This window comes from Argentina silus (assembly GCF_951799395.1).
Source record: "Argentina silus genome assembly, chromosome: 8".
NCBI lineage: Eukaryota > Metazoa > Chordata > Actinopteri > Argentiniformes > Argentinidae > Argentina > Argentina silus.
Window position 1 is genome coordinate 8,847,756 of NC_139662.1, and position 16,297 is coordinate 8,864,052.

Consider the following 16,297-nt stretch of genomic DNA (forward strand, 5'->3'; position numbering starts at 1 on the left):
AATATTCAGCCCTGCCAATTCAGATGTATTCAAACTGGCAGTAGTTAATGATTCCATGCATCTTGCATGATTCTTTGGCAACAATTCCTGTGAAGTTGTCTTTTGTTAATCTGTATATTCACATGGAATGACCAAACCCAACAGAATGTCAGTAAAGCACATTCCCTACACATGTATAGCCTACATTATGTTTTGTTTACTGTTCTTTTTTATACAACTGTATATTTTGTTGATATGTTCCCCTGAGTATTGCAAAAAAATGTTAACATTATACTGCAATATTTGATTACAGAATGATGTGTTGCTAAATAAACTACAAATTCCAGAATACACTATATTGTAGTTATAACCCCATTCATGTGGAGTGCCAATCAAAGCCATGGTCATACATGGTGAACTGCATGTAGTCTGTCTGTTAACTGAATGCCCTTGGGACTTGAGATTGTTCCTCTTTGTTTTACCAGTCCTTTACAATAAAGAATGAAGTCCTTGTTTTACAGGAATAGTGTGTTTGTGTTTGTCCTTGGATCACTACCAACATGCCTGACATTGGGGACTAGTGCCTCCGACGAATGTCTCAGACATTACACTAGCTAGGCTAGCTTTGGAATAGTGAATACATTGTCTTGCATACTATTTTATATTTCATTTTTAGTGATCATATCAGACAGAATCACTGTGGTTTATATAAGCAAAATCTATTTCTCTTTCTGATGTCTACGGTTAGGTCTCTCCCTGTCCCCCAACACTTCCAGGCTTCCTGTTCAGAAACATTGAGATGTGTTGCTAAATTAAGACTCTCCTTACTAGACAAGCCCCACGAAACACACATCATGGTTTCTCCTTCGATGTAAATATTCGAGCATAGCAAATACATGAATACATTCATGCCGATTAACTCAGTAAAAAGTGTATCACATCAAAGACCGTTCGCAGCTCCTTCTCTGGTAACATGGAGTCAAACAAGATCTATATTGGACCTCTTGAACATATCCTAAATTCTGGCTTCCGTTTACATTAGCCAATCGTTGAACGAAGGCTCCACTGGCGAATCACGTTGCATTTCGCTGCACCTGCGCTGGAACGACTCTCCAATCAACGACACTCCTACTTGCGGGCCCGAATCCCTCTTCAACCTTCAGTTTTCTGCTATTTGGAGGGGCACCTTCAACCAGCTCTGCGGTGCACTGGCAGTGGCTTTCTAGCAGTTAAATCCATAGAGGAAACCATACTTTCCCACAGATACCATGTCCTTTCTGACGATCAGCCGGCTAGCGCCGAAACTCTTTAATTCAAAGGTAAGTCTAGTGAAGAATCCTAGCTGTCAGAACTGTCCAAACCAAAAGTGTGAGCGTCGTTACTTAGCTTTAGCCAAAGCAGAATAGGAGACTTCACATCTAAAGCTTGCTTTGACTTTCCAACACTCAAAAAAGTGTTTCTGGCATATGTCACACTGTCAAATTCTAGGGACTGGTAAATAGCTATTCTGTCAATGTTTGCATGACGCTTGTCAATGTTTGCATGGTTATGGATTTTGCTAGCTAATGTTAGCTACAAGCCAGCTCAAGCCGGCTAATGACAGCTAGCTAGCTAGTTAATTATGCTTCTGTACCTCTTATTCGGTTTGGTTTGACCTTCAGTGTCAACATGTTTTTGGCAACCATCAGTGATTGGTCGTTTGCATGTGTTACCTTTTACCCTGCTGTCCAAAGTAACGTTCCAGTTTTCACCATGTGGAAATGGTAGGTAGGAAACTACTACTGCTGGTCATGCAAACAGTCATCATGTGTCAAAAATGACACTTAAAACATAGATTTGGGTCATGTCTTCCCAAAGTGGTGATTCGTCAGCGTCACACTTGATTCTTCAGGTTAAAACTGAAAGTACAATACGCAAGTCTAGCTTATGGCTCCAGATCAACTACCTTCCCCAACAAATGAGTGTTAACCTCTGATCAGTCACCACACCATTCTGTCTTAATGTATTTTGGTTGTGGACTTACAGATGGATGGTTACCTCCTTGGCCAAGTCACATGTCATTGACAGACAGGGCTACCTTTGTCCCACTGTCTAGATTGTAACAGCTGTCCTACTTGAGTGACCTTTCTGCCTAGAGAGTGCTTTACACATCTTTCCTTGAGAAATCTGAAGTGGTTCACCTTCAGAGATAATGCCTCAGTGATAATGCCTTTTCTGAGCTTTGTACAGTGGTAAAGTCATTCCCTCAGTTAAGTCTCGTGGTTAGGAGTCAGTATAGTGGAGTTTTTGCAATTTGACATGCCTAACATGCCTGAGGGGATTAGCAGAATAGGCCACTTCATTAGGAACTGGATCTGAACAAATATTCAGATGAATCTGTTATATTTGCCAAGTTTCTAACATTCTGATTTAATGGGTAGATGTTTCAGATACTGTATAGGCCCTAATGTAGTATTCATCCACTGTTTTGACTCTTATCACCGCCTGGAGCAACAAATGGCTTGTCATGACTCAACACATGTCATTGATGGCTGTGCTTCCTTTCAGAAAACCAACCTGTTTGTTTCACTCACAGGCGACCACTTATTGGAATGTAGGCTAAACTAGAAGGCTTTCTTAAGGACTTGTCTTTCCCAGACACACTTACCTCTCATAGATATTTTATATTTATAATTAATTGCTGTTTTAATGTTAATGTAGCATAGGCTTTTCATAAAGCCACAGTTTAGTACCAAATCAATAATGACTCTTAGTCAATTATCCAGTTACAGCACTGCTCCTTAAGAGGAACTGACGCAACTTGGCACCTCATATGAACCAGGTAGCCTACTTTATCGTAAAATATCAATGTGGTTTCTCTTTCTAGTCTTTCAGGTGTAAGCCTGCTATTTGTTCTTAGTGAGGTGGAGTTACGAACTCTAACCCTCTGGCAGGTGGAAGCTAGTAATGGGCTTGGCCCAGACCTAGCCTATTACATAAGCACCCCCAGCCAAGGTAGACCATGTAGAATAGCTGTGTGAATTGCTCATACACTTGCCATTTGCAGTGAGCCAGTTACTGACTCTGCCCACACCAGAAGTGGAGTTAGGCTACACCCATTGTGAATATGGCCAGATGTCCCTTTGACCCCTCTGGCTCCTACCTCTCCCATTGACGCGGTCTGAGAGGAGAGTCCAGCTTCAATGACCTGCAGACTTGGCGGCCACTTGTGCACTTTCGTAACACAGGTCAACTTTATTTACTCTAGCCAATGCCCTCTCTAATCCCACTCAATCTCCAAGTCGCAGACAGTCCACGGTCTGTTAAAGGGTTGCACTATTTGTTGTTTTGTTTGACACTTTACGGTCTGGAATTTTCTATTTTCCTCAATATTAAACAGTATTTTCAGTTTTGGCCCCACATATTATTGATGTTAGCCTTCATGATGTTGGAATGGGGAGGCTCGATTTTGTCGGTCTTGTTACTCCACTATTACCTGGTGTCGATAACTAGAGAAAAAAATACAGCTGGGAATCTGGGATCCATCATGACTCATTGAAATTGTGAATTGTTGCTAAATGGCAATATGTTTGCGATAACTTCATAGGCCTCCTCCTGTATGAGGATGAGTTTGTATCCTCTGTGAGCTCTTTCTCTCCTTACTGAAACAGCTGCTCTTCATTGCACTCTGATTGAACATAGTGGCATTGTACTTTTCAATGGTAAAATATGCTGGCTTTAGCAGTCTGGGGCAAGCCTTGCGTATGGCATTGCAGATTAGATTGCAGGACCAAGTAGCCTAATTGTTCTGCCAGGCAGATTTCCCTGATGCGCCCGAGCAGTGTCTCTCTCTGTGACGGCTTGGCTATATTGAGATACATTGGTGTCATGAGCCTCTGTGGTTGGATAACTTTGTAATTGAGGTGCTGCAAGCAAGATGGGATTCCATTGTACAATTAGCTCAGAACACTGATGCACTAACCCGAAGCTATGCAAACAATATCATGGTTTCCTTTATACTGTAGGCATTACAAACTTCAACCTGTGTTTTTAAAAGCTTGCATTTTTCTTTTCTCAGAATGCCACCTGCGTCCTAGTGGCTGCCAGACACGCCAGTGCATCAACAGTAAGTACTCTCTCAGGCCACTTCAACCGTGGGGAGGGGGGCAATAGACCCTTGTCTATTGCCCCCCCACAAATGGGGTCATTTCCCCCAATGTTCTAGTCTATACTACATTGTAGTATATATTTGTACATTTTCAAAGAATTGTGAGCTTTCAATGCGCAATTTTGTGTGTTATTGCAGAATCTAAAGGATGTTTTGTCAGACCTCATCCCCAAAGAACAGACCAGGATTAAGAGCTTCAAACAGCAGTATGGCAAAACCAACATCGGACAGATCACTGTTGATATGGTGAGTCACCTTTCAATTGAGCCCCTCCCTGTTTTACCTCCTAGAGATTGTTATTAGGAAAGGCTTTTGTTATTTAAAAAGCTCACAGCAAAGATATACCATGGGAAAATGTTCACTGTTTGTGTGTCGTGAATGACCTTGATGAATCAACCAGGAGATGGTTTCTCATTCTCTCATCCATCCAGTTCTGACTCTGTTATACCAGCCTCACTGACAGGGGGTTTGGGATTGCTGTGCATTCATATTCCAAATAGCAGACTAGAGGTTATGTGACGACATTTCCATGCTGCCAGTAAAGCTCTGTTTCAGCTGAGTCACTCAAGGTCTTGCCTCACACACCAGCGACCAAAGGATGACGCCACACACACACACACACACACACACCCACACGTCTGCTCTAACTGTGACTTCCTCTGATGTTTATCATTAACATGACCTCTTCCATTTTTAAATTGCCACGGATCATTTAAACACATTTGATATAAGGCCAGGTTGTTACTGTTTCACAGGCTGTAAAACCATGCTGGGCTGAACAAGGAGCAAATTAGTCTGTATTGAGTTTTGTAGATAGAATGTAAAGTGTGTGTGTGTGTGTGTGTGTGTGTGTGTGTGTGTGTGTGTGTGTGTGTGTGTCCACTCGCAGGTCTATGGTGGCATGAGAGGCATGAAGGGGCTGGTGTACGAGACCTCGGTGCTTGATCCTGATGAGGTATGTACTCTTAACAACACACTGCTCCCCAACAGAATGATTTGTGTTGAGCACCCTGACCCTTGCAGATAAGCCATATAAGCACTTACCTCGATTGGCTCCTCTTAAGTGAATTACATAAGGTGGTAGTATATGTCAATGACACTGTTGGGTGTTCCAGGGACTCCAGTTGGTGGCAGTTAGGCCACCCAAAAAAAGCATAGAATGATCGATAATTAGTATATTTCTGTTGATAAAGCTGCACTCACAGTGACTGTTTGCTCTCTCTTTGTTCCCTGCACTCACATCCATAGATGTGTGTGTGTGTATATATATATATATGCCATTTAGCTGATGTTTTTATCCAAAGCGACTTACATTGTAGTGAGTGCATGCATTTCAGTATATGTGGTCCCAGTGGGAATCAAACCCACAACCTAAGCGTTGTTAGCGCCATGCTCTACCAACTGAGCCACAGAGGACCAGGAGATGTATATAGGCTATAGGCTCTGGTCACCCTGCCATTTGAGACAATGCTCATTGATTCACCCTCCACAGTCGCAACCCTAACCTATCATATGACCTCTCTTGGTTCCCAGGGCATCCGTTTCCGGGGCTACAGCATTCCCGAGTGTCAGCAGCTGTTGCCCAAGGCTCCAGGAGGTCAGGAGCCGCTGCCTGAGGGCCTGTTCTGGCTGCTGATCACGGGACAGGTGCCCACAGAGGAACAGGTAAGAAGGGGCTACAGACGGAGAGGGTCGGCCCGTAATGAAAACTGAAAGGAGAAATTTGGCCTGCTGTTGTTAATCCAATAAGTGGACAAATGATGTGTTTGCGTGTCTGTAGACAAATGATGTGTTGCGTTGTTGTAGTTATCCGCTTGTAATGAAGTGGAGTATTTGGCAGGAAAACCACCCGATGCTGTTTGACGCAGCGCTGTGTGACAGCGTTCCCCAGATGTGGTTTCTAATTTTACCCTCATATTTTTCCACTAAGTGGATAGCGTATGACTCAGCTGGAGGGAAGTCATGCGCTCCCACCCACTGCACACACACCGCTCTCTCTCTCGAGTTGGAGAGCAACCCAGCGACCTAGAACGCGTGTTCAAGTTCGCTTTCTCACATTTGAATTTCTCCACACAGCTTACATCGCTGATCTACTGGTGATGACACTCATAAAGCCAGTGAGATTAGAGATGATATTGAACAAAGTATTTCTCAAGTCACGCAACCTGGCCCCCCCCCCCCTCTGCTAGGTGAGCTGGCTGTCCAAAGAATGGGCCAAACGGGCAGCTCTCCCCTCTCACGTCGTCACGATGCTGGACAACTTCCCCACAAACCTGCACCCCATGTCCCAGTTCAGCGCCGCCGTGACGGCTCTGAACAGCGAGAGCAGCTTCGCCCGGGCCTACTCCGAGGGCGTCAACAAGAGCAAGTACTGGGAGGTGAGTCACAACAGACGGATCCCAGCATGACTTCAGTGCGTAGTCGGAAACAAAGGGTAAATGCATGAATGCCGAGTCCATACCTGTTTTGTCAGATGGAGCCATACGTGCAATGTGATTCATTCTGTGTTCTGTAGTAAAAGACAGTGATATATATATGGAGTGAATCTCCTCTGTGCTAATCTGACCATTGTTAAAAGTACCTGCTTGGCTTTATTTCAGTTCATCTATGAGGACTCCATGGACTTGATTGCCAAGTTGCCGTGTGTAGCTGCTAAGATTTACCGTAACCTGTATCGCGAGGGTAGCAGCATTGGTGCCATCGACTCTAACCTGGACTGGTCCCATAACTTCTCCAACATGCTGGGCTACAGTGACAGCCAGTTCACTGAACTCATGAGGCTCTACCTCACCATTCACAGGTGGGATGACTATTTGAAAAGGTTCATTTTAGCAGCCATTTTGGCTTTTTGAGCAAGAGCTCCACCTGGCCGTTCCCTACCTCCAGTAAATCCTGGGATCACTGTGGAGTGTGAAATCCAAATAGATGGCTATTCCCTGACCTCTAGTGGTCATATGCTGTACTGGTTGAGTCATTGAAATTCTGTTTTTAATAGGCCTGTATGTCAATATTAATCTGTATAAAGGATGTTTTTGTCTTTGATTTATTCTTAAATGTCCTTTTATTGTGGATATGTGTGGAAGTGTGACTAACCCTCTCGTGCTGCCACTTGCAGTGACCATGAGGGAGGTAACGTCAGCGCCCACACCAGTCACCTGGTAGGCAGCGCCCTGTCCGACCCGTACCTGTCCTTCAGTGCAGCCATGAACGGACTGGCCGGACCTCTGCACGGGCTGGCCAACCAGGTCCGTACAAACCTGTCCTTTTCCTCTGCCTTCTAGAACTGAGGTCCCTATGACTGATCCGCTCGTGTCTACTGTCTTTGAGGCATGGTTAAAAAAAATTAAAAAAACTGCTTCCTCTTTGCCTTTTTTAATTACCATTTGAACGTGAAAAGGTACAGAGTTGGAGTATTTCGATTTGAATCTGCTGTTAGTAGATCGTTCTTATTTCTGGTAGTTGATATCGATATGTTGCTGATGCGTTCCCCTCTGTGTCCTGTAGGAGGTGCTGGTGTGGCTGACCGCCTTGCAGAAGGAGATGGGAGGGGAGGTGTCCGACGAGAAGATGAGGGATTACATCTGGAACACGCTCAAGTCTGGCAGGGTACGAGCACATAGCCCCACCTCACCACTAGCCAAGAGGTCTTAGTGTTCCTGACTACACTGCAGTCTGTCGGCATGCATCAACCAATAATTGCGTGCCATGTCATCGATTACCATGTTATATGATGCTGGCAGCTGCATGGTAAATACTTATCCAAGCGTAGTGAGATCTGGCAGGCGACTGCAATGCAGTGGAACTGGCTGGAACCTGCTCAGTGATTTACCAGCCTGATGAAGCCATGTGGCACCCCCCCCCCCCCTCACACTCAGATTACACCTTAGTCTCTATAAAGCAGTCCTGGTCCTGCAGAGCCACAGTACTGCAGTCTTTTGTCCCAGCTCAGCAGTAATCTCTAATCCAGACACTTCCGCCCAGTATGCTCAGAAGGCCTGGTTGACCAAAGTGTCAAACTTACCCAATAGAAAGTTCAGTAAAAAAATTGCAGTTGTATCGATTAGCTCAAATCAAATAACGCCAAAAACGTTACTCTGTAAGTTGACTTCCAAGAAGGCCAGGTTTGAGTCGTTGTCATTCCAGGGTTATATGCACCGTGCTCAATAGCCTGAGGTTAGCTCCACATTGGTTGACGAGACAAGGTTAGCTCCGCATTGATGCAGCTGATCTTTCTCTAGGTGGTGCCAGGGTACGGCCACGCCGTCCTGAGGAAGACTGACCCACGGTACCAGTGCCAGCGTGAGTTTGCCCTCACGCACCTGCCCAATGACCCCATGTTCAAGCTGGTGGCCCAGCTCTACAAGATCGTGCCTAACGTGCTGCTGGAACAAGGCAAGGCCAAGAACCCCTGGCCCAACGTGGATGCACACAGTGGAGTGCTGCTGCAGGTATGTCGGTCCTCCAGAATATCAGTACACTTATCGCTCTATAATACCAGTCCATGTTTGCCTTGTTTCTCTCCTTTTGTCATGTTTTGACTGTCGACATCATCGTTTGTCAGCAATATTTCAATTACGACATAAATGTCACAATATCATTGTTAATGTCTGCAGTGAGCATCCGCCTCTCCATGACTTGCTCATCCCTCTACCCCCCCCCCCCCCCCCCTGCTCCCCCGTGTAGTATTATGGAATGACAGAGATGAACTACTACACTGTACTGTTCGGCGTGTCCCGGGCGCTGGGAGTCCTGGCCCAGCTAGTGTGGAGCAGAGCCCTGGGCTTCCCTCTGGAGCGCCCCAAGTCCATGAGCACTGATGGACTCATGACCCTGGTGGGAGCAGCCAAGTCGGGCTGAAGAGGGGAACGAAGAGAGGAGGGGGTAGAGGAAAAGGGAGGAGATATCACATAAAAGCTGACCCCCCCCACCCCCCCCGCCCCCCCACCCTGAAGGAAAGGGATTCAAAGAGACAGTACTCTTTTAAAATCAATGAAAAAAGGGCCTTTATCTGATATTTACATTATTAGTGTTAGTATGTGTTGTATAACGGTAGATATGTTTCCCCCCCAACATGCCTCCACATTCTGAAGATGAAGAGAGAGGACTAAACACACACACATTTAGCTGTATTTCCACTGAAACTCATTTTCTTGTCTGAGCTGCCCTGTTTGAATCACTCAACCTCAGTACAGAGCTCCCACCTACCTCTGTCCCTCTGACTCATGCCACCTGAAGTGTGAACCTGAAGTGTGAACTCTAAGTGACTGGTCTGGAAGCATGTCTAAAACCTCCCCCATGTGCACTGGGCTAAACCAACAGATCAAAGACATGAAGGGAATTATGTGGGAAATTTATATTTCAAAGATCAACGCCAAATTGTCATCAATAGCGATCAAATCTGAGTACTATTGAGCACTGCCCCTATGTTATTTTCATCTGTCATAATCATTCTGTATCCCCAACAAAGGAAGCAATCATACTAAATAGGCAAGTAGCTTTTAATTTGAGTCAAATGTTGCTGCTTGTGTTTGCTGAAGCTGTGTCTGGGAGGTTTTGCCGAAGCAAGCAGAGAAACATCTATTTTTCGCCTGAAACTCACACCAAATTGTTCTATGCAATTTCCACTGGTCTTTACTCTAGTACCCATAGGTTTCACTCCCAGTAACAACACTCCAGTAAAAGAAAAGGTCCTCCCCTATACAATTATCAAACTTCTATCGAAGCTGTTCAATTTATCCAAGCAAGGATGCAAATCAGTAAAAAGGGTACTGCCCCTTTAAATCATTTTGTCTCACTTGACCCTCCAACTTCAATGAATTGTCTTTCTTAACCTTTCCTCTCCTGTGATCAGAAATAACCTGTATTTGTCAAATTCTATTTTGTCTGTCCTACTTTTTCTTACTTTTAGAATGTTCTGTTGTTCATGGTAATATTATAGAGAAGTGCTTTGGATTGCAGCCTAAAACAACTGCAGGCCTGATAATTGCATAGACATGTACAGTGTATTTGAATAATTGGGTGAAGGGTGTGGCCTATATTTCTGAGAGCAAGCTTGAACAGAAGTAAGCAAGGCAGAGGGTATTTTTATTTGTCAGGGTACTGTCTGATTTTGGTGTGTAGTGTATGTTACTTATTCCCTAAAAAGAGAGCTTTCAGTGATCTACTACTACTCCAAAATATGCTCTTGCTAGTTTGGATCCCCTAATTCTTAGCATTAGGAAATCCCTGTTTGATTTAGACTCCTTTTTGTAGAGGTTTTGGGTGTTGAATAGTGTAATGTATAAAGATATATAATCCTTTTGCGGGTACATAATTTGTGGTTTTATTTATACTTTGTGTATATAGGTATATATATGTATAGCTTGAATGGATGAGCTTTAATCAACAATATTGCGAAGTTATACATCTGTGTAACTTCCAACCTCAATGATCACCATAGAACAAAGTTTATGTGTTTGACATTTCAAAGCTGTTTGTGTAAGGAAGTACATGTATTCCTGCTGTCTTGTATATAATACTACTGCTCACATGTATGGGCTTCTTCTACTGTTCAGCAGGTGTTTGCTTTGAATGTTTCAAGCTTGCTCTCAGGTCGTAGGGGCTGATGTTGGTCGGAGGTCCATAGAAGCTTTGCCTGTCTGCTTTCTAAGTTTATATGAACACTCCATTTTGTGTAGCATCAATTGGATTCCAACCCTTGCTTGAACAACTGAAGATTCATTTCAATGTTCATCAGCCTTCTCTCACTTCAATCCCTTCAAATTTCTATGCCTTGCTTTTTGGCTCTTCTCTGGCTGTGTCACGTTTGTTTGTGTGTTTATACTTCTTGTCCTCTACATGTTTTTTCTTGTGGAATATCTGGTTATTTTTTATCATAAAGGAGCATAAAGGATGTATATGTAAGATCTGAACAAACAAATTGAAGTTGGATTTAAAGGAGAAATTGTTGGAGAATGGGGGTGGCCGGGTCATGTGGAAGAGGTGCAAAAATGGGAAAACATAACAAAAATGTAAAACCAATAAATGTTTTTATTCACAACTGTTGCGTCGTATCATTGTTCTCTTGGCAATTTCAAACTTTGTTTCACACCACAAGGTTATTTCAGTAACAAGGGCAAGATGGAAAAGTCACTGGATATCTGTTCTTGGCAGCTCATTCTGTCTCTGTCTTGCATATACACTACATGATGCAATCTGGCATATCTACGTGTTGAAATGAAGGAATGAACATACTCTTCTACATGTAATACACAAGACAAGTTTGCCCAGTGGCCCCTCTCTGCGCTACTTCACTGTCTCTGGCTGTTTGGAGAACTGCAATCATGTGACCAGACAGAGGGGTAATGTTACACACTGCAACGCTCCCACATTCACTGTTACATGAACCCACACTGTGGTCACTTTTTAGTCAATACACCAGGCCACGTTGTCTGTTTCAGTACACAGGGCTGGACAGCGGAGTGACTAAGCAGTGGGACCCTGACAAGGGCATGAACTCAAGTTGTCAAATTGCCAAAGTCCTGATTAGATGGGACTATTAACCAACATGTTTGTGACTTACTCTCTGCGTTATTATATGGACGTGGTGATGTACCGTATGGGGAACATATGTAATAAAGGGAGATTCACATGATAAATTAGCTAGAAGTACCCACCTCTTCTCTGTTCTTATTAATAACTGCCCCAGATACCATCCCTCTGCTCTGGTTTCTTGTGCTTCTGCTGCCCTTTGAAAGGGACACACACCTCCCACCCTACACGTCACATAGTTGGCACATAGTGACCGCCCCTACACGCACACACACACCCACCCACTTTCCATTAACACACTTCATTGCTGGACGTTCCACAGGAGACTTAACTAAGTTCTCCTTGTAGACCAAAGGCAGTACCTCAGCAAGTAGCCCTGCATTTTAACTTCAGTTGCCCATGATATTGATCTTGAGCATATCTCAAAGGTGAGGTGGCCTCTTTTACATGATGCTCTTGTAATCATGATAACAGCTATCAACTTGTTTACTCAATATACTTATTTGAAAACATTTTTGCTCGAAAGTGAAGTTCGAACAGGGGAATTTCAGACAGGTATGTTTTTTATATAATGAGTTGGTTTCAACCGAACATCAACAAAGACTTTATTCATAAGGATCAGGTTGCAAATAAGAATGATAAGCAGTGATATTATGAAGTGGTGACATCCTGCTCAAGGTTATTTGCCTCTGAATAAAGGACATCTGCACAATCATATTTTATTCTTACAGTACAGAAACCACTCTTACAAGAGCGATGAAAATATGTCTTTGGCTCTATAAATCCATGTAATACCACCACATATCCACAGATATTACATTAAAACAACTCATTTCATCCTCAAAAAACACTGAGTAAGTTACATTTTGCAAAATGAATGAGAGCATATACTATGGTGTTTGATGTCAACCTGATCACATAGTTGCAGAGGTTGAAATAAGTACACACATGAAGCTAAAATCAAGCATGATTGACATCAAAACCATTCATCATAATTGTAATCAGCATGCCAAACTCACACAATATATATTGCTAATAAATAGGGGCCTCAACACCCACCCGTGGATTATAAGTAAGTAAATATGTTGCTCTAATTAATGAAAAACTAATCCAAAGGACTACACTTACAACAGCTTCTTATGTTCCCCTGAGAGTAAAGGCCTTTCATCTTTATTTGTTTTACTTTGTTTTACAGTCCTTTCTGTTATAACACATTAATAACCAATAATACATCGTTCAAATGTTCATCCCAATAGAAAGTAGGCACAACCAAGCCTGCAAAGATGTAGAACCTAGATTGGATGTTAATACTTGGTCATTTCTGATTTGTAACATAAAGAGCTACCAAAACATATCTCCTTTCATTAACCAAATTAGGCAACGTTGTGGAATAAACACACTCCAATCCCTTTGTAGAACCTTCACAGCATATCCAATTAAAGCTCCTTTTCTTCATATTTACACTCAAGTCAACAGTCAACCTACTATGTAGAAATTAAAATGTTTTATCTTCTGCAAAACAATAAAGCACTTGAATGACATTCTCGCTGCACACACCAAAGTGAAAGAAAAGTGGTTTGCTTATTGATTCTTTAAAAATGTATATAATGTGTCTTAATAACTTATAAAGAAATAAAAAAAGCACTTCTTGGCAATACTGTAAAACTAAAATATAGATAAAATGAACTATTGCATTGATCCTTTCAAACCTAAAATGAAACTACCAGTGGATGAATACACATTTGGTGGGAATACAGGATATTATTTTCCAACATGATCAGCCACCCCAGCCAATGAGAATAAGAATTGACATAATTGAACAAGAATGTGGGATTAAACCACTACCGCACTCTGAAGCAACACACCTTGATCATACTCTAAATTGTCCATGATTTGCTCATAGGAAGTGGTCAAACACACAACCGTTTCTCCTCTCACGACAGGAAGGGTCTATCATCTAGGGCTGCTTCCTCTGTTGTCTGAACATTTTGTCCTGTCAACTCACAGCAACAACATCAATCCACTCCAATTCATGTTGGTGACGTTCTTTGTTTCATTTGCATTCCCAGAGCTTCTATTGACCAGTGAACAAGCAGCAATACAAGGGGCCTGCTCTGAAGAGATCCCTTGTGAGGAGGTAGATGGCAGCCGTTCCCAAGACATCCAGTTTAAGCTATGGACCTTCGAACTACGTACTGCACTTGTGTTGTATGAAAAGGGCTGAAGCCCATCAGAGATTGGTCCATAATCTAAATGTATGGAAGCACTGGTGGCAGGCACCTGGGTGGTGGTGAAGGAGACCAGAGGTGGCGGGGGGCGGGGGGCGGGGGCGGGGGGTGGTTGTCATGCAGCGCCAGGTGACCGAGGGGATGGAGTAAGGGAAGGCTGGAGGAGCTTCACGCGGTGGCAGGCCTCACGTCTGGTGGATCTCGTGGAACATGTACTCCCTCGGGATCCGTGTCTCTGGGCCGTAGAGCTTGCCGGCTCTGCGCTCGAAGGCGGCCACGTTTTGCTTCACCACCTCATCAAAGAACACAGTGGCTAACTGGGAGTGTATCAAGGAGCGGAACTCAAACGAGATCTGTGGAGAAAGGAGAGGGAAACGTATCAGACAAGAGTAGACTTACTGTAGTACGAGGGTAACAACAAGGACAGCAGGAAAATACTGCAAGAGAGTGCAACGATGTGACACATACCACAGACTATTAAGATAAGGTCTATACAAATTGAGAGCAGGGTCAGAAGAGAGAGAGAGAGACAGAATGAGAGAAGCCAGACACAATAAGCGGCAAGCTATGCATATACATAGGATATTCACCGAAAAATCCACAGTGCAGGTGCGAGGATAACCAGGAATGCCAGGACTGAAGCGCCATATCGTCTCCAGGTGGTTGAAAAGCTTTCCATCGGTGCACACCGCCTAATACAAATCAACCCAGTGAGAAAATCATATTCATATGACTGTCTAACTACAACCAACACTGATCAATAACTGACACGTACCTGTATGTGTAATAAATATTCCATTCATAAGACTGGGAACCTCAGTGAGCGGATGGTACTTACTTTGACCAGGTGGGGTCGTACATTGGTGATCATGGATGTGTATCTCTCCACTACGGGTGGAAAGCCCACCTCAAGCTGAGCTTTGGCGTGGCCTGCCCTCTTCATGATGGTCTGGGACTTCTTACACCAGGGGACAAACAGCTTGTAGTCATCCACATTAGCCACCACCTCATACATCTCCAGCATAGAGTACCTGAAGCAACGTAGCAGTAAAAACAATAACATAAATAATAATAATAACAATAAATCATTTGTCTCATCACTCCTGTTATGAGTTTTAGAGGCATCGTCATTAACCTGCACACTCAATCAAGCAATCAAAAAAATCAATCAATCAATCCTTCCTTCCTTACCCCAATATCCTACGCTCGGAGTACTCCTTCTTCTTGTTGGTGAAGCTGAGGAAGCTTCTGCTCGGTGGTAGTGATGTCATGTCCAAGTCTTGGAGGCAAAGCACTCTTGGAGTCCTTGTCATTAGTATACCGCATGATGACAAGTGCCTGAGAGTGAAGGGAAACATCATGTCAAATACACATCTATTCCAGTGTTCCTGCCCATCAGAATCAGGGGGGGGCAACCAGAATATACTGGCAGGGCTGGCACAGAAGAAGAGGGAAAAATGGTTGTCAGTGTTTAGAGCAAGCTGGTATTTTCTGAGTTAACACATGAATGGAGTAATGTGACCCCCCACCCCCCCCCCCCCCCCCCCCCCACCGGCTTGTTGTGTCACGGACTGGAAGGACGTGTGTTTTAATAACTGGTAGAGCTGGAATGCAATTGCTATTGCTGTCCAAAAGGGCTCACTAGAAATACCTGTTACAGTAGCCTGCCAGATCCTTCTCTTTGAAAGTAATGTTAATAATGATGACATAGAGCAGGACAATGACAGTGAACCAATCTGAAAGATTCCACTTAAAAATGTTAGGTTATGATGTCTCCTCTAGGCTAGAACAATATGTGAAAACACATGTGGAACATTGAAAACACACAGATCTTAAGGAAACGATTTGCAATTAAATTCACCTGATATGTTTTATGCGATCTCTTGACCCCGCGCTACGACAAGACCGACCCGAGCCCAGAGTCGCAATCTCTAGAAATTCACTGAATGTTCGCACACCCATGGGCATTCGCCGGGCACTTGCTGAGGCTGCCATGTATTCAATGTGTGGGTTGGCGGACCGAGTCGAAACCACCTTGGCCAGGTAGGCGCAGAGAGGACAGACAACGAAGCTGCTGGTGTTGCCCACTTGAATGCGCCCTCTTCGCCTTCTCGTACTTGTTCACAAGAGTGAATGGCTTTTCCAAGTCCTATTGCACGGCATTTATCAACGATAGGTGGTTTGAATTCACTCAGCAAAATAGACGCGACCAAAAAGGCCGCGATTCTATAACAGAAACTCTCATGAAGTCGCGATCTTATTCCAAGACCGATGTCCTAATGTCTCTGGAAATGCATAAATTGAGCTTTCGGGTCTTGTCATTACAATGACGACCCTAGTTGAAATCTCGACCTTCTGCTCAGTAAATACCGGTGTTGAGGACAAGACAGACTGTTCTTTCTTCATTTCTTTG

General features: G+C 43.7%; 2 protein-coding genes across 2 annotated transcripts; one reads left to right on the forward strand and one right to left on the reverse strand.

The window, feature by feature from the left end:
- Positions 1-1,124: 1,124 nt before the first annotated feature.
- Positions 1,125-11,165, forward strand: cs (citrate synthase). Its single transcript, XM_083674329.1, has 11 exons — positions 1,125-1,298; positions 4,037-4,084; positions 4,265-4,372; positions 5,016-5,081; positions 5,660-5,791; positions 6,316-6,504; positions 6,727-6,926; positions 7,242-7,371; positions 7,631-7,732; positions 8,365-8,574; positions 8,810-11,165. The coding sequence occupies exons 1-11, from the start codon at positions 1,248-1,250 to the stop codon at positions 8,981-8,983; spliced, it is 1,410 nt and encodes a 469-aa protein (XP_083530455.1). The 5' UTR covers positions 1,125-1,247; the 3' UTR covers positions 8,984-11,165.
- A 1,079-nt stretch (positions 11,166-12,244) lies between these two features.
- Positions 12,245-16,261, reverse strand: coq10a (coenzyme Q10A). The gene is made up of 5 exons (XM_083675056.1): positions 15,746-16,261; positions 15,076-15,222; positions 14,723-14,915; positions 14,475-14,576; positions 12,245-14,237 (listed from the first exon to the last, which is right to left on the reverse strand). The coding sequence occupies exons 1-5, from the start codon at positions 15,877-15,879 to the stop codon at positions 14,070-14,072; spliced, it is 744 nt and encodes a 247-aa protein (XP_083531182.1). The 5' UTR covers positions 15,880-16,261; the 3' UTR covers positions 12,245-14,069.
- Positions 16,262-16,297: the final 36 nt, after the last annotated feature.

Coding starts and splice junctions, on each gene's coding strand:
- coq10a (XM_083675056.1), bottom strand. CDS start 15,879: ATGGCAGCCTCAGCAAGTGCCCGGCGAATGCCCATGGGTGTGCGAACA. Junction 14,916..15,075: donor TCCGAGCGTAGGATATTGGG/GTAAGGAAGGAA, acceptor ACGTTGCTTCAG/GTACTCTATGCTGGAGATGT. Junction 14,238..14,474: donor CCTGCACTGTGGATTTTTCG/GTGAATATCCTA, acceptor CTTTCTCCACAG/ATCTCGTTTGAGTTCCGCTC.
- cs (XM_083674329.1), top strand. CDS start 1,248: ATGTCCTTTCTGACGATCAGCCGGCTAGCGCCGAAACTCTTTAATTCA. Junction 5,082..5,659: donor CGGTGCTTGATCCTGATGAG/GTATGTACTCTT, acceptor CTTGGTTCCCAG/GGCATCCGTTTCCGGGGCTA. Junction 5,792..6,315: donor AGGTGCCCACAGAGGAACAG/GTAAGAAGGGGC, acceptor CCCCTCTGCTAG/GTGAGCTGGCTGTCCAAAGA.